This window comes from Brachyistius frenatus, unplaced genomic scaffold (genome assembly GCF_029030835.1).
Source record: "Brachyistius frenatus isolate BFR_SWC_R1_liver_20210118 unplaced genomic scaffold, ASM2903083v1 Contig_17, whole genome shotgun sequence".
NCBI lineage: Eukaryota > Metazoa > Chordata > Actinopteri > Embiotocidae > Brachyistius > Brachyistius frenatus.
This window is the reverse complement of record NW_027210616.1, coordinates 1,451,122-1,470,183: the sequence shown is the minus strand read 5'-3', so window position 1 is coordinate 1,470,183 and position 19,062 is coordinate 1,451,122. Positions and strand designations below refer to the sequence as shown.

The 19,062-nt window shown below is 40.1% G+C and overlaps 1 protein-coding gene across 4 annotated transcripts in view; it reads right to left on the bottom strand.

Moving 5' to 3' along the window:
• Positions 1-19,062, bottom strand: part of diaph2 (diaphanous-related formin 2) — a 371,302-nt gene that overhangs the window by 227,348 nt on the left and 124,892 nt on the right. For 3 of the 4 annotated variants that reach the window (XM_069694231.1, XM_069694228.1, XM_069694229.1), the window contains 6 exons: positions 16,889-17,007; positions 15,190-15,254; positions 14,285-14,389; positions 10,833-10,895; positions 6,556-6,921; positions 2,005-2,119 (listed from right to left, as the gene is read on the bottom strand). In XM_069694231.1, coding sequence (XP_069550332.1) covers positions 2,005-2,119; positions 6,556-6,921; positions 10,833-10,895; positions 14,285-14,389; positions 15,190-15,254; positions 16,889-17,007 — 833 coding nt within the window. The remainder of the gene's footprint in view (positions 1-2,004; positions 2,120-6,555; positions 6,922-10,832; positions 10,896-14,284; positions 14,390-15,189; positions 15,255-16,888; positions 17,008-19,062) is intronic. The other variant, XM_069694230.1, reaches the window with a different exon arrangement.

Genomic DNA, 19,062 nt, shown 5'->3' with positions numbered 1-19,062 from the left:
CGTAGTTACAATGAGAGTACAATACCTCAGGAACTAATCTTGCAAGAGGTGGCCTGACCACCTGGATCCCCAAAACTGCTTTAAACTGCTCCAACATCAGATAAACAACTGGACTTGAGATGAAGGAAGACTCCACACCCACATAGGTCAGATTCAAAGCGCGGATCTTTCTGACAAAATGTTTAGTGTTCAAGCAAACTTATTCTCAGATGAAATGCGTTGGACTACACTGTATGAATCATGAAACACGGGAAAAGAGGGAAACAAACGAACTACTATCTCATTTTAGGAAAATCCCATCTAGCACCTTTTCTGCAAAACCATCTACATCAAAGCCCCTCTCATTGACTTTCAACTTCACTGAAGGGGGTGGGGGGTAGATATCAAACATTAAACAGCATTTTTCATTCATGAGCAAATCATGTTCTGTTTCAACAATAGAGGGAAAAGAGCTGATTCAGTGAAGTTGCTGCAGGGGTAATTGATAGGGATCCAGCAAAGGTAACTCCCGGGGGAAATGCTGGATCATGAATTCTTACCCTGCCAGCGGGACCATGGACTATCTATAGAGCTTTTTTTTTTTTTTTAAACCCACTGGGTGAGAAAGTGAATGTAATAAAGAATGTAAAAGGACATTTAAAGCTGATGCCATATGTATGTGGAACTGCAAATATCTGAAAATGTATTTTATTCACACTTAATGTTAACATTTTCTTCGTCAATAACAACGTATCGTTAAAATACAAAGAACAATGAAAAAATACAGTAAATAAGTTTTGCATAAAAAATTACCTCTAGCGACAGAAATGTCGCATGTTAAAAAATATAGTGTCTGGCAGAAGACAAGAAAAGAGTAGCATGACTGGCAGGCCCATCCATGCCACTTCATTAAGCTTTGTAACAACTATTCTTTCCAACTTACATTCTCGCTCCATCTGTATTATGCTGGCAAATCACCTCGTGGCAGCCGGGGGAAAATTGCTATTTATTTCGCAGTACAAAAAAGAGATGAGTCTAGTTTGTAGACCTGGAGGCTGTGAGAGAGAGAGACAGAGCAAAAGGCTGCTGGCAGGATGACTGGTATCCAAACAGACGGTGGGTATATGGGAAAAGTTGGAGGATTCTGTATAGTTATGTCCACACATGCAGACAGAGCTCCGATTTGACTGTTCTGCGCTTGACAGGACTCTGACTTCTCCCCTCCCACTGCTGCTAGAATTAGAGGGGTGTGCTAGACACACATAAATACACACACACTGTCAAAGAAGTGGAAAACTCTCAAATTGTCATGGGAGGAATACATCAAGTGCCTTCACACACACCCTCTTCCACATAAAAACAAACTTGCTCTGCACTGCTTGTGTTATTCATCAGCAAGTTAGGTAGCAAGGTTGTGTTACTGAGAAACAAACTGGCCGGGACAAGTAAACTCCCAGAGCTTCCTTCACCAAAGCCTCCCATCTTCCCTGATGGAGGATTGGTCTACTGGACTGGAAAAGGCAAGAAGCAAACCAAGCATAGCTGCTCTTGGTTCACACACTCACACTCACACTCACACACACACACACACACACACACACACACGGACGCACACACACACACACACACGGACGCACACATAGAAACACAGTACATGTACAAGCTCAAGTTTGTGCACATCCACATGCACATTCCAAAAAAAGAAAAATCAGTGATCTTAAACTACTCAAAAAACAAATAGAAAGTGCACCCATGTTGCATTTCTAGCTTTCTCAAAGACACATAAACACAATGCAACAAGAACACTGTATCCCTAATTGGCATAGAGATCTGAATTGAGTGCACAGAGCCGGTGTTCAAATAAAGTGAAAAGAGTGCTTAACTTTAAGATAATTAACATTTCAGTGAGAAAAATTGTTGTCACAAGATGAAAGTGCTTTGGCATCTATTGCCTGAGAGGCTAAATGAAGCATGTGTGCATAGATTAATTAGAGACGGCGGTAGAAAGAGATGACACCTCCTTACCTTTGCTCTGTGAGGAGAAGCAGAGGGAGAGCTGAGCAAATAGGTCAGGATTCTCAAACTTCTCTTCTTTGACTTTGATCCAGAAGCAATTCTCTGCCATTTCCTGAGGCACTATCTGCAATGACACAAGGATTCCATTATCACCACAATCAGAAACCGTCATTCCGCCAACCTGCCACTCAAAAAGTTCTTCTCACTGGAGATGGGGTTTGTGAGTGTTTTTCTGTGTGTGGACACGAGCATGCCCTTGTGTGGCACTCTTGTGCACTCTTAGAACCTGAGTAGCAAACAAAATTGATTTTTCATGTGATAATAAATCCCATGAATATGGACATGCTTAAGGATGAAGTATGCATAGATCACGAGTGAACCAGACACATCAAAGCCCCACATCTTAACAACCCTGTTTGTACATTCCTCATAGATGCGGGCGAAGCAGGGAAGCCTCTGAGAAGCAACCAAGCACCGCTGAGATGATAGCAGGCCACAGGGATGCTTTATTTTTTTCCTCCTCCCTCCCCCTCAGCAGACAGGAGACAGCAGGAGTGAACAGAGATTCAGACATAGACAAACCCATCTAACATGTTGCAGTTAGTATTGCTTAATAACGTGTGACACTACACTACCTCTACCGTATATTGTGTTAAGTGCTACAGTGAGAGCTCCAAAAGTACTGCTGCTGTGGCTTTATATTGAGGGCCTGGACGAGCAGTTGACCTACTGTAGTTCTGCCATTAACCTCCTCAAAACCACAGTAATTACATAGCAAAAGAAGTGTAAGCACAACACTTATGCAACACAGACAGAATTCCAGCTGATACTGGGCAATCATCCTTAAGGCCATATAGCATCGGTGATAAGTGTAACAGCGCCGCAGAGTCTGTAGGTACTTTAAAGGAGGCTTATGAAACTTTCAACATGAGCTCGTTTTGGTGTGGAGTGTCGATAACAAACTGCCTCTATACTCTTATTTGCTCTCATACAACCCACTCAGAGTCCTAGAACTCAATCTGTCAAGTCTGTGATGGCCTAATTCAGAGAAAAAGTGAAACAGGAAATGCTGAGAAAATTCAATGATCCAATGATTCATACCTTACATATTTTACTGCATCACCACCACCACTATTCTTTGTAATTCAATGACTGCTGCAAGACAACATTACAAAAACTTGTATTCTCCCGAAAAACCTTGTCATCCAGAAATTGAGAAGATATTTTAAATGATTTTAACAATGTAAGAATATTGTCGTCCTGTCTCGTGGATATGGAAGCTGAAAATTGGCTTTTTAAGCACACATAAAACACAATGATTTTGTTAAACAAAAAGTAAATTCATATTTGCTATCATAAAGTTCTAAGTGACAGACAGTAAATGTTTTTTTTCCCCCCAACAATACAACTAGGGATAAGTGTCAGGATCCCTGTCTGACCCTGCATGTTTTGACCTCTGTTTCCCCAGATCTCCTCTCCTCATTTGTGCTGTCATTCCCCTGTTTATTGTGGTGTCCCATGTGCTTTGTGTTTTGGTCTGTGTCTCTCCATTTCCTGTCTCCAGAAATCTCCCATGGCCACGCCCCTGATCATTCTGAGCAGTTGCTGACAATCCAGCAGGTTGACACACCAGTTCTACATCCCACTAATCACCTCCCAACACTATATCAACCCTGGTCCTGCAGTCCTGGGGTGTTGGTCCATACTATCTGCGACGTCCACTCACCCCGCAACCTGTCGCCAACCATCGTTCCTGTTCTGTCGTCTTGCCGTGGACTACCTCTATCCTGCCTGCTGCCCTGAGTCGGACCTCGGGAAACCACACACTCCATCCATCCAGCCTGCTGCCCTGTGTTGGACCTTTGGAGACCACACACGCTATCCAGCTTGCCAGCCTGCTTCGGACTCATCCTCCACCAGAAAATAAAGTCTGTTCTGTACCTGAACTCGAGTTTGTGTCCGCATTTGGGTCCTATCCAGTCCCACCACATAACAATGAGAGACAAATCTCTCAACTAATATCTGAAATTTAAAAGGTTTAGTGTGTGGGTGAGTAATACAACAAATCAACTGTAAACGTCCCTTTTGAAGGATGCCTTCAAAATTGCACCTTCTTTCAACTCCTACTTGGTGATATTAAGTCAAGATAATGACACAAAACAGTCTAAGCCACCTTTATCACAGACCATCTTCCTCTTAACTGAGGTCCTGAATCTGAGGTAAACGGAGCACTGAGGTGACTTCAAACTAAGGGATTAGTCGTAGATTTTTGTGAGGCCTACTCCAAGGAGATTCTAAAATTCAAGATATAATATAATTTGCAAGCATAATTTAAGAATGTGCATCGTAGGAGTGGATTGTTATTTTATGCGTTCATTATCTGCTCGTAACTGGGGGAAAAAATACTCTTAACATTATTTAAAACAAGATTGGATGAAGACTAGTTTGTTTCCTAACTGTACTCATATTCTATTCTATAATTTTCAACTCCAGTGAGTGACCCCTAGTTTTTTCTGATGGGCCTGAGCAGAGTAAACATGGCATCTGTGTTCTAGTCAACGCATCTGTTACAACTTTATCTAATGAGCTAATGTAATGTAATGTAATGTAAACATGAGCCGGTCTCATGCTGCAGTCTTTTTTTCTTCATCCTATTGTATCCATGTTTCTTTTTATTCTGCCATTCTTATATGCTAACATATATATCCCTAATTAGTAATGTATCACGATTAAAATATAATTATAACAATTGCAATGGGTTTGGACTTATGGCTGAAATGGAAGCTAGAGCAAAATTTGACGTGTGTTGTTTGTTTTGTCGTTTGCTCAGTCCCCTACTTAATCTTCACCAATCTTTTTCTGTGGGAAATACTGTACCAGTATAGAAGTACATGCAGGAAAGTACAAGTGATGTAAAATTCATTTAGCACTTAAACAAAGCTGACATTTCCCTCTGTGTGTCTGTGCTGGGCCCGTCCCATGCGAGTGTCTTGTTCTACTGCTTCCGGCTAAGAATGCACTGCCGCCACATCCCTTGCTTAACTGGAGGACTTCTGCTGTAATTGAAAATGTAATTAGCTGCTACTACTTTCATGTCAAGCTATACGCTCCAGCGGTACTTGCAGACTATTTTTGTTAACAATATAAAAGTCATCTTTTTCGGTGTGAATCACTCTTGCTGGAAATGTACGGGAGAGTGGATAGAGGGGATGTAGGTATAAAAAAAAAAACTATCTTTTATTTCCTGTTTCTTCTTTATACAACCATATTGGCTCCTGGCGCTCCTATACTTCCATCTGCTGCACATAGAGAAGACAGACGACTCATGTCCCACTTAATCGACACAAGAGACACAGATTGTTTTTCCTCAGGTGGTTATGAATTTCATTTGCATCACCAAACTACATTTCCTGTGGAGGCAAGGTTAATGCTCCTGCACATTAACCTGTTTCTGTACACTTTCAAGACAATGGGTATTTGCACTGCGCTGCATGGACAGGAATCATATATGCAAAACAACATAGATACTGCACAATGAAATGAGTGATGATATTCAAAATTCCAAGGCAAAGACATAAAAACAGTCCCACCTGGTATCAAGAAACAAAACAAAATAATTGTTGTTTTCCCTACTGTGTAAACAGTGAGTATGATATCCCATACAGCTACAGACACTTAATAATTTCAAGCCAGTCAAGCATTAGCATACTCTGCATTTTAAATAATTCGTGAGGTGAAATATAATTCAACCTCTAACATACTGTTTTCAATGCAGTAGTCATGTTAAATCTGTATTTCCATATTTATTATGTCATTACATGGCCTGTTGTGTGATAGATAATGTATCACAGAAAGAAAAATATATCTGATTTGTTTACTTATTTTAAAATGACAAAGATTATTTAGGAATTGAACTACGATGGCTTTCAGATTTACATTCCACTGAAACCATTGAATATAACTTGCACAACTAACATGATGTTAAAAAATAGTCTGATATTTTGTTTGCAGTCAGTAATTGAAGACTAAAACGCAAGGTCACAAGTATCAGTGAGAAACCATTAAATTAATGCTGAGAACCCCTGGGGAAATGGATAAATTATCTATGGTAAAATAGGGCCCGGATGCAGGAGAATGTCCCATTGAAATTGTATTCAAATGTGATGGAACGTTACAAAACCCAGTCTTCATTCAATTATGCTAAGGATGTGCAAATCCAAGGACATTTGAGCATTGAAAATTGTTTACTGTTAAATCCTTTGAAAAGGTTGCTGAGTGTGGAATAGTGTGGCCTGTGGCTGAACGGTTGTTTGACTAGATTAAGAGTGGGGTGCATTTGAACAGAGCTCCTTTCGGTCTGAACCTTCAACTGAAGGTGTTAAAGATCTATAATTCAACAAAGGCTGGTGCAAAATGTATGCATATGTGATTGTAAAAAGAGTACACAATATTTAATGTAAAAAAAGTGGAATACTATTACCCTTACATTATCAAATCAATAACATTATCAAGGAATATGAGAATATGCATTACAGTGAATCAATACTCGGATTACAATACCTTGGTCCAGTTGACCCTCTTCATCACAGTTTCCGGCTTGTAGGTCTTCTTGGCCTCCAGTCCATAAGGCAGCTTGATGACAGGCAAAGCAGGTGGCGGCAGACCGGGGCCACCGAACGGCGGCGGAGGCCCACAGCCGGGCGGTGGTGGGGGAGGTGGAGGTCCTCCACCCGGGGGTGGTGGCGGTGGAGGTGGAGGTGGAATGCCAGCGTGGCCAGGGGGAGGAGGTGGAGGTGGAGGTGGAGGTGGTGGGGGACAGCCACCAGGCAGGGGAGGAGGGGGCGGAGGAGGAGGAGGGGGAGCTGCTGCACCCCCTGGTAGTGGTGGTGGAGGTGGTGCTCCAGGTGCGGTCAGACCTGCTGCAATCTGCAAATAGAGAACAGCGGAGTCACTGATTTTCCACATATTGGCTGAGGCTCCTTTTGGTTCAATCCAAACCTGAAACTGATGTTTCAGATGAGGAAAAGACACGAGGCCATCAAAGAGGCAAACATTTTTTTTAGCGAATGCTCCCTTTTAATATCTTAAGGGATTTGGCATGATTTTTGACTGTGGGCTGACAGTGGTGAAATTGTATTTTCTTGATTCCTGTTGTTCTGGGTTGTGTACCCTCATGGTTGAAATGCATTTATTATAAGTCGCTTTGGATAAAAGCGTCAGCTAAATGAAATGTAATCTAATGTAATGTTGTGTGTGTGTGTGTGTGTGTGTGTGTGTGTGTGTGTGTGTGTGTGTGTGTGTGTGTGTGTGTGTGTGTGTGTGTGTGTGTGTGTGTGTGTGTGTGTGTGTGTGTGTGTGTGTGTGTGTGTGTTTGTGTATGCCAATAACGGTAAATGACTGCAGTGATTTTTACGCCAAGTTACAAGTTTCTGGGCAAACTCGTTCAGACCACATTAACATTAGGTCACAGGCTCTATCTTACACCGTGCAAAAAGTAACGGTAAGAATGAGGCAAGTGTCGGACTCATTTCAGACCGAGGCCGTTTTTCCATTTTTCCATTGAGCGCACATGTTGTTAACATACGTGCCTACGCCCATCTGAGCACCTACAATATGTGCGTGTTAGTGGTAAAATGAGGTTTGTTCAGGGACATTGTTGGCGCATTGCTATCTTGATGCAGTGGAAAGAGATCGCTCCATTGATAAAATAAAAAAATAAAAAATAAAAGTTTATTATTGACGAACCAAAACCTGTTTTTTTATGCCAGGGGCACAGTATCTTATTGTTATTCTAGGCTGCATTATTAGGCAGGTGCAAAATAGACATTTAAGGGACTAAAAACCAAAATGATTTGTTAATTGTGTACATCAATCCCCTCGTTTACATAGAACCCCTGACAACCAGACATCTTGTTTTGTGCTCAGATTATCTCCCCTAAAAGTAAAAGTCAATTGTGAGACACCTTGACACATTTGAATCATTGAAATATATTAAAATATATATTATTGAAATATAGCCAAATATAACAAATGCTTGACTTTGACGTCATCGCACTTAGCCAATCCCACTGGTCGTTGAGTGGCTGAGCGATGCTTAATGCTAGCAGAGTTTCAGGAATATAATCACAACAAAAACTGAAGCTGTGAGCGATAGGTGGGCGCAGCCGGACTAATGTGCTTGCCCACTGGATGAATAAATAATTTGTACACCAATGATGTTAAACACAACTACTTAATCTGATTTTAGAATCAAGACTAACAAAATGCTGCTTCATATGAAGAGTTTGCAAATTGACCAAAATATTGTGTTGCGTTCATTAATCCACATGGATATGTATGTAAATATAAAGTAATATGTTGGAGGAAAACCTGTGAGTAATTTGGAGATAAGAAGTTTCATTATGAGTCCTGACAGTGGTGGGCTATCAAACAGTAACCAGGGATGTAATTATGACCTGAGACTGATATGATAAAGTCTTTCAGGTCTTTGATATGTCAGCACTATTGGCATACATTGCACATAAACAGATACTTGCTTATAGTTGGGGGTAAGGCCAGTGGAAAAATGTTTCACAGGAAGACAAATTATGCAAATATCACAATTACAGACACCGGAGCTCCTACAGGGTTTGAGCTTCAGAGCTGATTAGATGCCGGCTTTTACCAAAAAGCATTTCCACTTGTACTTCTCATTTCCAAAACCAATTCTCCACTATGTGCAGTTTCCCCAGTCACTTGATTGCACATAAATTGTAATTGACTTCATATTTAAAGACATTACATAGTGTTTCATTACATAATGGCATTGGTGGATTGTTTATTAGGGCCGAAATTAAAAAGGTGTTCTGCAAGGAGCTTCTTACGCAGATCGCCCAGAGCTCTGAAGTGAAAATCCACATCCAATGATTACATGTCTGTCAATCTTGGGCCCTCCGTGGCCCGTTTTCTCTTTTAAGATTAATATGAGAGAATGGAAGTAAATTAGCTGCTAAATTAGAGCGCAGTTGTTTCCATACTGAGGAGCCCTCCGAGTCGCTGTCTCTCCATCCACCTCTCTCGTATCTATCCAGTAATAATAAGCCCAGTGTTACATGCAACTCCTGGGATTCAATACCATGGCCGCTGACGTCTTCCTTCACTGACATGAAAACAAACATCCCCAAAAAGCGTTCCGTTTATAAATGAAAGTGTATTTTGCCTTGAATCACGATGGCCGTTTCATACTGAATTCAGATGGGATATCTTCAGATTTGATGTTACGCATTGTAATTAAGTTGCCCATGTGTGATCCGTGTGCAGTGAGTATGTAATATACAAAACACACAAATCAGCCTGGTGTCATGCCAAGGTGTGTAATACACCTGACAGTCCACTAGAGGACACCATGTCAGTGTCACATTTTATCTCGCATACTTGAAAGGTTCACGTGTGTATAAACACAGGACTTTCACCCAGACCACCGGTTTTCAAGTCTTTTAGCAAGTAAAAGTTTACGCAGATGTCTTCTCAGCAACGTAAGAAAGTGTCTTAGATAACGTATTTACTTTACATAGCGTAAGTAAAGTAATTTACGTATTGTTATTTACACAAAAATATGTATTTGAACCCAAACCAATCTTTTTCTAACCTTAACCAAGTCGTTTTTGAGCCTTAACCTAACCACGTTTTTGACAATGTCGAATTTAACCCAATCTATGATCTGCTTCTAAAATTAAACAAGGTTTTGGCGCAAAAACCTAAGGCACCTCGCGGCTCACGCATAGGCGAGGGAAATCGCGTCACTGACAAAATATCCTCTACAGGACTGAAGGGTGTATTACACGCTTTGGTGAGATACAGAATTGCGTGAGTAAGTATCCGAACTAGCAAACAAAAGTTACTTGCTATCGATAGATATGATCATGTGAAAATATATTTAATATTCAGATTTAGAGATAGAAGATGTATCTTATCTTTTACAGTAGACGGTATATAGTTAATTATGCATTTTAAGACCACAAAAATATCACTTCCCCAATCACTATCTACAGTATGTACATATTACTAACATAAATATTTTGTAGTAGGCCTATGCTTTAATTATGTCTCTCACCAGCTTGTGAAGGTGTTATCTTTTAAATAATTATTTAGCAGGGCCCATCTGGAGCTTTGTGTAAAGTAGACAAACAGGCTAATATGAAATCTAACCCATCCAATTTGGATTTATACTCTTCTGGACTCAATGGGGAGGTCAGCGTGGCAGGTAATTAACACTGAATGTGATGTGATTAAATCGTTGCCCCAATCTCATCTCTGATATGGAAATTCAATCAGAAGTGTTTACTTATGAAAATTGCATTAAACAAGCAGGTAATGTGTGTGGTTAAAAACAACTACAGAGTTTATTCTAGCTTTCAACTTTTATATTATTTAGCTTGATAAAAAAAATCCTAAACGTTTATATTTTTTTTAAAGCAAGTTATGTTTTTTTTTTTTTTATATATTAGTAATTTCAAGAGACAACACCTTCCATCATCCATTGTGTTAATTTGTATTAAATGCATTGCTCATTTCAATAATTTATTTTTCTTTGCATAGGGAATCTGGAGTCATTTCACATCACAGATATCACTTGATTTTACAGGTAATTCAAAACATAGCTTTATGATAGACTGCATAATATTCCACAGGGCAAACATACAGACAGGACAAAAGATCAGTCCCTTAATCAGTTCGAGAGATTTCTCCAACAGAAGATTTGAAGCACCACAATGGAATTTCTTTAATATATACATGGATTTGCAGATGATTAAATGTGGGATTATGTCAAAGGTCACACATGCAAAGAGGAGACCCACCTTGGCTTCAGAGTCCCTGATGAGTTTCTGAGCCTCTTTGAGGTTGTCTTTTTCAATAGTTAACTGTGCAGAACCGACACACACATACATACAAACACACACACACACACACACACACACACACACACACACACACACACACACACACACACACACACACACACACACACGCACAATGGCAACACACACGTCACAACAGACACAGGGAGCAACAAAGAGGCACAGATGGGGGGTGGGTTAGATAGACAGAGAAGAAGAACACTAGTAAACCAGAACAGATACAGTACTGACACCAAAAACAATAAAGCCAGAAAAAAGGTGGGCAAAGAGGATGTCCCTTACACAGTTAATGACAATGGCGGTACAATGTCGCATTCCCATTTTGTCTGAATGAGCCATATGATGTGCAGACGTGCACTATACTTTACACCTAAAACAAGATGTAATCTATCTTCAAAAGAACATCAGTGTAGAGCAATGACTGCATGAAAGGAACGAGGCACAGCTTCACTGACAGTTGGTGCACCTTCAAAACCCTTCTTCCATTTCCATTTTTTTCTCCTTCTCTGGCATCACAAAATGCGTTTCAACTCAACACTCTTAGATGTGTGATGGGCATTGATTTCATTGTAGAGTCTTTGTTTTAGAAATGTACCCATTTTGCTTTGATATTTCACTCCGTGTGCAACCTTGCCAAAAGAAAAAGGAATGGGAACACATTCCTCGGCAACCCAAAAGTGATATTTTTATGGAGTTGTTCCTACAGAACACCTCTTACTATGGACTGTAGAGAACTAAATATTTAATGTGTATAATGGAAAAGGAGATGGAAACTTTTACTCGGGTGGCTTAAAAAGAACTTCAATTTTGTGAGAATCATAGAAAATGGTAGTAAAGTACAATATTTAAAGCAAAGAGACATTTTATGTTATATTTCCTTGGTGATTAAAAGATACAGACATTGAGATATCTAAGTTTTAAAGACCAGGTGGAGTTTCTCTATCAAAATGGTTAATGTAGGATACATGTATGACATACTTAAATGTTTTTGGCTCAACAACTTCATTGGGTCTACCTCACACCAGCAAAGTACACAATAGTTACAACACTGTGAGTTCTGCTGTCATTATCAGTCTTGTAAAATTCTATAATCAGCCAGGGTAGAAGGCAGCCAGCGGTAAAAGACAGAGAAAATGGTCGACTACACCTCCATCTCCTCTCGAGGCCATGCTGGGTCAGCTACAAGACCGCCAGTTTGTTAAAACCTATTAATGGGATGGCGCAGAGTGTTCCAGTGAACCACTGCAGTGTTACATTATTCATCACATCCAGAGCCAATTCAATGAATAGCTTCCCTTTTTCCCTTGAATGGTTGCAAGCAAAGGTTTGGGGAAGGGTGGATGAGTCTCACTTTGTTGTGATTCCGATGTCCTTTGTTGATGTTTACAAGCAGAAACTCCACTCAACTCAATTGGGAGATAATCAAACAGACACATCAAACAGGCTGCTTGTTACAATGCCAAAGTTCCCGGAGAAAGACTCTCATTAAATGTGTTGGTTCACAAACAAGGTGAAGAGAAGCGACTCAGGCATGCATGTGTTTTAATATCCGACAGGAATTCAGTCTCGGAGATGAAAGGTTAGGGTTAGCTCCCACTTCATTCATATTCCGCAAAACGGCAGCGATGGTACAGCAGCTTTGATGGACAAGCTGAATGCGTGTCCTCTCACCGATTTAAAGGTTCTGCGCTCTCACAGTTAATGGCTTCTCTACAGCGCTGAGTCAAACATGGAATAAGTCGCTTCCTGAAGTAGCAGAATCACAACTGTCTGTGAGAATGTCAGTGTTGTTTTGTTCATTGCTTGAGGTAGAAATCTCTGTGAACACCTGTCTCAAATCAGAGATAACTCTGAGTTATTATTACAGAACCTGCATATTTTAGATAAAAAAAAAAAATGTAAAAAGCATAGACAGTTTCCAGATAAACTCTCATCAAATCATTGAAATTAATAAGGCACAGCGACGGTTAACTTCACTTTTTAACGAGTAGACTAAATGAATTCACATTAAAAATAAAGTTTCTTTATGCTCAATAGTAAGTCTAGTCCTATTTTATAAATACTGTATTTACTGTAATTATGTTCTGACGAATTAAGGATATTCTAAAGACCGCACGGCCACATTCATGCAGGTTTGTGCCAAAGAAAAATGACATGTTTCCCTGCTGAGGTTAATGTCTCCTGATGTGCGTCTCTCCCGCTGAAACCGCTCTTTGAAGTAGCATTCAGACAAACAGAGGAAGAGAGGCTTTGACTCTTCAGGGCTTCTCTGCTCTACACTACCTGCTAATGCACCGCAGTCAGTCAGTCAGTCTTCAAAAGACACAGGCCTGCCAGGGGAGGCTGAGGGGAAGGTGTGTTATAGCGGAAAAAAAAAAAAACACTTGCAAACACAACATGAAAAGCTCCAACGAGGGAAAGAGGGCACGCAAAGGTAACACGACCTGGTGCAAAGAAGAGTGAGGGAGGAAAAGGCCGAGCAGGTGGGGAGGAGCGTGAGAGTCTGATAGCCAAATAAAACATCAGGAAAAGAGTGTGATGAACCACAATTAAAATTTTATCAAGAAACCACTGTGTGACTTTGGTCAGGACAACAGCCAAAGCTCGTTCTGTGTGACAAAATGTGTTGTGGATAAGAAGGATTACTTAAGGACTGAACTAACACTGTTACAACTGTGAACACTCAGTGATTCTTGGACCACATACTGTATATGCAGGTGTGGTTTATGCAAAGTGGCAACATAAGCTACAAGAGATGAATGTTTGAAAGAAAAAGCCATCTCTGATGCGGATGTAGCTTCACCATCTTTCAATGCTGGTTTATATTGAATTCTCTAAGAAGAGAGGCAAACTGCCCTTTTGTCCCAAGGTAGTACTAAAGTGTTTGAAATTGGGTTAAGGGGGAAATAGCAGTCATTTTCTATGCTGAAAATGGAGGGTTTTGTCTGGAAGATATGATGTGGAGGCCAGGAAAAGAAATGCAATCCATCTCTGTGATGATAGAATTTCATAGGAAAAGCTTCAATAGACCAATTCGCCCATATAAAGAGCTACAACTTAAGAAGGAGATTGACCCTTTATTAAATCAAATGTTCTGCATGGATGATAACTTCCACTTACAGTAGCTTCACATCTGTAAGTGGGGGCATCCTTCTGACCAAATTTAAACCATTTCCTTGTGGCACCATTACTTACTTTTCGATGCTATGATTTTAAGACAAACATTTTTCGTTGTATAAATGTCAGTTTTTCATTTAAAAAAAAACAGTTTAAAAGTGCTTCGGGACATTTTCTTTTCCCTGCTTTTTTTGGGGGGAAACAGAGAATATAAAGATCTCAGGAGAATGTAAGAGTGTTTTGTAGAGCAGTGGGATTTGTCTTTATGGATTTACCTGGGACTCCAGGGCCTGGATCTTCCCCTCCAACTCTTTGATTCTCTCTTCCTTCTTTTGGGACTCGGCCTGGGCCTCCTGCCGCGCACTGAACTCCTCATCAAACTGCAAGAAAAGAGATACGAGAGATACAAGTATGTCTATGTGCTTATAACAAACACGTGTACACAGATGTAAACACACACACACACAGGTTGGTGAGCGGCAGGGTGTCTCCAGATATTGGCCACAGGACACATCAACAGACACCAAAACACACAGTCTTACACATGGTGTGCTCTATTCATAGCCTTCATGGCCCCAGAGCCCTGTTGTCCTTTGTCTTTGTTTCAGGTCTGGCTTTCATGTATGTTGATGGATCTAACCTTTGCAGAAACCAAGCCATGTCACTAAAATGATTTCAGTGGCCCAGCAGGGCGCACGGTGCAAGGGTGGGACAGCACTCTTAAGAAAGAAACATTCCCAGGAACCCCATTGGTGGTGTCGTCAGCCAGTGAGGCTCCAAATAATACATTTTAACGTCAAAAAAACATGCTGTAGTGCGGGTTTTTAAGTTTTATGACTCACTTATAGTCAAAATATGCTTAATCAAGCAAGCAAGTAGTTGAGTTAAATTAAGGTTAATCAAAAATAAATCCAAATGCAAAGGGCCAGATTAAAATGCAGAACTGTACTAAAGGATTCTGCAAATAACTTAACTCTACCCCGGCACTGTGCACAAATAAGTATACATCAGAACATCGGCATTGATTCTTGTAATGCTGATACGGATCATGTAGCGTCACAGCCAGGTATTGATCAGGGCATGGAAAATCAATAGCTTGTCTGGGAGCTCTGAGGAAGAAAAAACTTTCCTGATGGGAGCTGGCAAACCAAGGGGGCTGTTGGAGTGATTAATGTCTCACCTTTTTGGAGTACTCCGTAGCCTTCTGTTCACTCTCTTCAACGCGGGCTTTATCCACACACTGATCTGCAAGACAAGACGGCCACAGTCACAAGATACTTCAAAGGCACGTCTGGGTGCAGCGTGCATCATTAACTCCTCGGGTGAAATTTACAATTAGACCTGTGTCTTGTTTTCAAAGCGTGTTCCAGCGAGTGTGATTTAAATGCTGTCTTGGAAGACGTATCAGGTCTGTGAGATGTTTACATCTCAAGAAGATCTCAGCAATGTCATATTTGAAAAAAAATAGCACCATTTAACTGAGCACTTTAAGAATCATCAGGCAATAATCACATACTATAAATCATCTATCTAGCAACAGATTGGTTTACATGTGTAAGTATGTCTCACATCGTAGGTTGTATAAAATTGATGTATGAAAAGCTAAACTTATCTAATTATGAAACAAATACAAAATTGTAATCAAAATATCTCTTGGAGGTAATGAACAATGTGCAGCTCTGGCAACAGATTCAACTGCTTTCTCATCTTTGTGAAGAACAGACGAAGAGTGAAAAGTGTTTTCATGATATGTTAAATAACTACCTGACACAGTCAAATGAGTCATACTGTGAAACTCCTGGCTCTTGGACCATTAGCAGATATGCTAATATCTTGCCCTCCTCTTCTCTTCACCCTACCTTCTTTCACAGAGGCGTCCTTTAAAAAGAGGAATCACCACCTAAAAACTGTGTTATCTTTTCCTAATGTTGTGTGTGTCTCAGACGAGAAGACAAAAATGAGTCTGATCAAATCTGTTGTATATATTTTTGCTATTTTTCTTAGTTTTCGTTAGGACGTTGTTTTCTAATTATTGTTTCACTTTTTTTTTTTTTCATTTTATTAGAGTACATGTAAAAATGCCATTTAACAATTGCAGACAGTGAACTAACAAGTTTTAGGTATAAATGATTGTTAGATCACAGATTTTCCTTCTGAAAAATCATCATTAGAAAATGAAAACCTAATGTGAATTTGAATAAACAAACTGACAAAAGGCAAAATAAAAGAGTGGAAACCCCATTTGGATGTGAATTCAACAAAACACAGCATTACAAGTCTTTTTTTGTTATCAGCTGATTAAATCTGTGTAAAGTGAGTGAAAACTTATTTAACACTGCATCAGTCCTCTGTGGATAGGTTTAGAAACTTTTAATGACCTTTTGTTGGCAAGTCACACAACTGTTAGTGACAACCGAGTGAGACAAAATACCGTTTTTTATTTTTTTTGTTCTCTGTCTGAAAAGAATCCCCATTAGTAATGCTTCCTCTATGGTTCAACAAACATGGCTAACAAACATGTAGAGGAAAACAACATTGAAAATGACTGAATTTATTGTACTCATTTTACCAAATCAAATGCATTAGTCATTAATAATGACCACAATTTATACGTGTGTTAGGTCACTGGACATGTCAGACGGAGGAATCTCAGAGGGATTTGGGAGGATAATGAGAATGACTGAGATGTATCAAAACATTTTCCTAATGTATATCAGTGACATATCTCCTGGAGCACATCATTTGATAAGAAAAAAAGAGGGGGATGATTTCAGCATACCAAAGCATAAGAGACTGTAATTTTTTTCACTATAAAATTAACATTCAGACTTTTGCCAACAGATGGACTGTAAAAAATGATGACGTAATTCCAAAGTTACCAATCAGTTGGGTGAAGTCCACATCCAATCTTTTACTGTAGCCGAAGTCAGGGTCCATGCCATTGCGATGCAAGACCACCTGAGACACACACTCCTCTATCACCTTGTAGTACTGAGGCCTGAGGGGCCAGGAAACAAAGCAGAACGATTAGACAAGCCACGGAAAGATATGAGTGACACAAACGCTACATGGCTAATTAACCACAAATGATTCTCTTATCCGAGCTAGAGGTCACAAAATGCCATGTCAGAAAGGGTGCTGCTGGAGAAAATAGGCCCACTATTAAATTTGATCACTTGCTTCACCCCTATCATGAAATTAGCAGATTAATGGATTCACAGAACCGGAGTATGTGTAAGTCTGTACATTTCAAGGTGACTGACGGTAGCCAAGGCTACGCTTTGCCCTCTTGCATAATTTGCAATCATCCATGCCAATTAGAGCAACCATAAAAACTGAAATGTAAATCTAATCAGTGCAATGTGTGTAATTGAAAGCACAATGACCGGGAAAACATGTCAGCCAGTTAGGAGTGTGACTGAGTGCCCGGCGTTGTAAAGCAGGGTGTGTGAATCAGCTCGAGAGTCCAATTGCACCACACATGTTGGTGTGTGTGACCTTTTCTCTGTAACATTATCTGCTTTAATTGCAAGTGACATTTAGCAAATACAATATCGGCTTAAAATGAGCTCCGAACTGATAAATTGTTATTTTCTAAGCATGAAGTTGACGAGAAGTCGAAGTTTAAATTCCCAACAGAGACACTTTTTTATTAATCTAAAGACTAGATGTGGAAAAACCCTGAACGATGCACATAAATCCCCCTTGTTAAAATTAAAATTCCCAAAACAAAGAAACAACAAGTGCACAAGTGAAGGTGGGTTTTACCAGCTAATTGTTTTGACTAATTTGTGTGAAGAACTGAGCAATCATAACTCTGGTACAACATTGTGAAATCTAGAAAAGGGGTGGAGTTGAATTAATACATTACTGGTACATTACCAGCATTAACAGCTGGAGAACGGACAGCCCTCTGATTCAATAATCATATAATTAATGTTGCCTCCTTTTAAAAAACAAGCAGATTCCTAGTGGGCACAGAATGAAAGCCGTGTTCCTCTATGTGTTACGAAGCACAAATATATACAGTAGTACAACACTCCAAATATGCTCTCAGTGGCACATGATGTTTCTTTAATTTGCATAAATTCTGATCCTATTTTAGAAAACAATTGTGGCTTTGCAACCTCCAGCTTTGACACTGGAAGATCCACAAATCCCTGAATGGTAAAGACACTGGAGTATTTTATTTTTAGCTTCCACAAGATTGTCGGATTAATTTATATAATGAATAATTGAAAATCAAGAGATGCCCAAAAGCCTGAGGTTTTATGACAACTTTGATCAAGATAAGAAACTGAAAGTCTGATCAAAGCCTGCCCGTCTGAAGGCTCCGCATTAAAGCATTAAGGGATGGGACCGTTAATGTTACTGAAATGTAATAATCAATTTTAGCAAGCAGAGCTGTGAACAAAGTGTCTGTTGCCAGGTGGGTTAATTGTGTCCAAAAATACCAAACACATAAGTACATAATCAAAGTACATATCGGAGTAAAAAGAGACATACGTGGTAAGGAGCACTTTATAAAACATTTAATGGAAAGAAGTTTATTTCCGAGGCTTCAAGTCTAACTGTTGCCTATGTTCTGATGATACTTTGTGGGTGGACAGACCATATCACGTTATGAACAGAAATATGAAAGAGCACAAAATTCAGAGCCAAAGCAAATAAGAATAAATCAGCATTTAGGTGCACTGTTTTGAAAGCATGAAATGCCATACATTAAGCTTGAGCTGGTGGATTCGCCCACTCATGACTGGAACAAGCTAGTGAAAGCGCACATCGCCCTGCATGGCTTAAGCACTGTGGCACTCGGCTTACAACTGTCACCAATGTACACCACATTATTATCTCAATAAGCCGCCCTATTTTCCCTTCGTCCTCCATCCTCCGCCACCACCGAGCAGATAGGGGCTGGGTGGAGATAACTAGAGACGGAGAGAGTGACCCAGAACTGTCAGGCCCCTCCACAGTGGGCAGGGCTGGGCTCCCTGTATCATTCCCCACCTCTTCTTTTACTTTGGCACCTTCATTTCTTCCCATGATAGCTTGC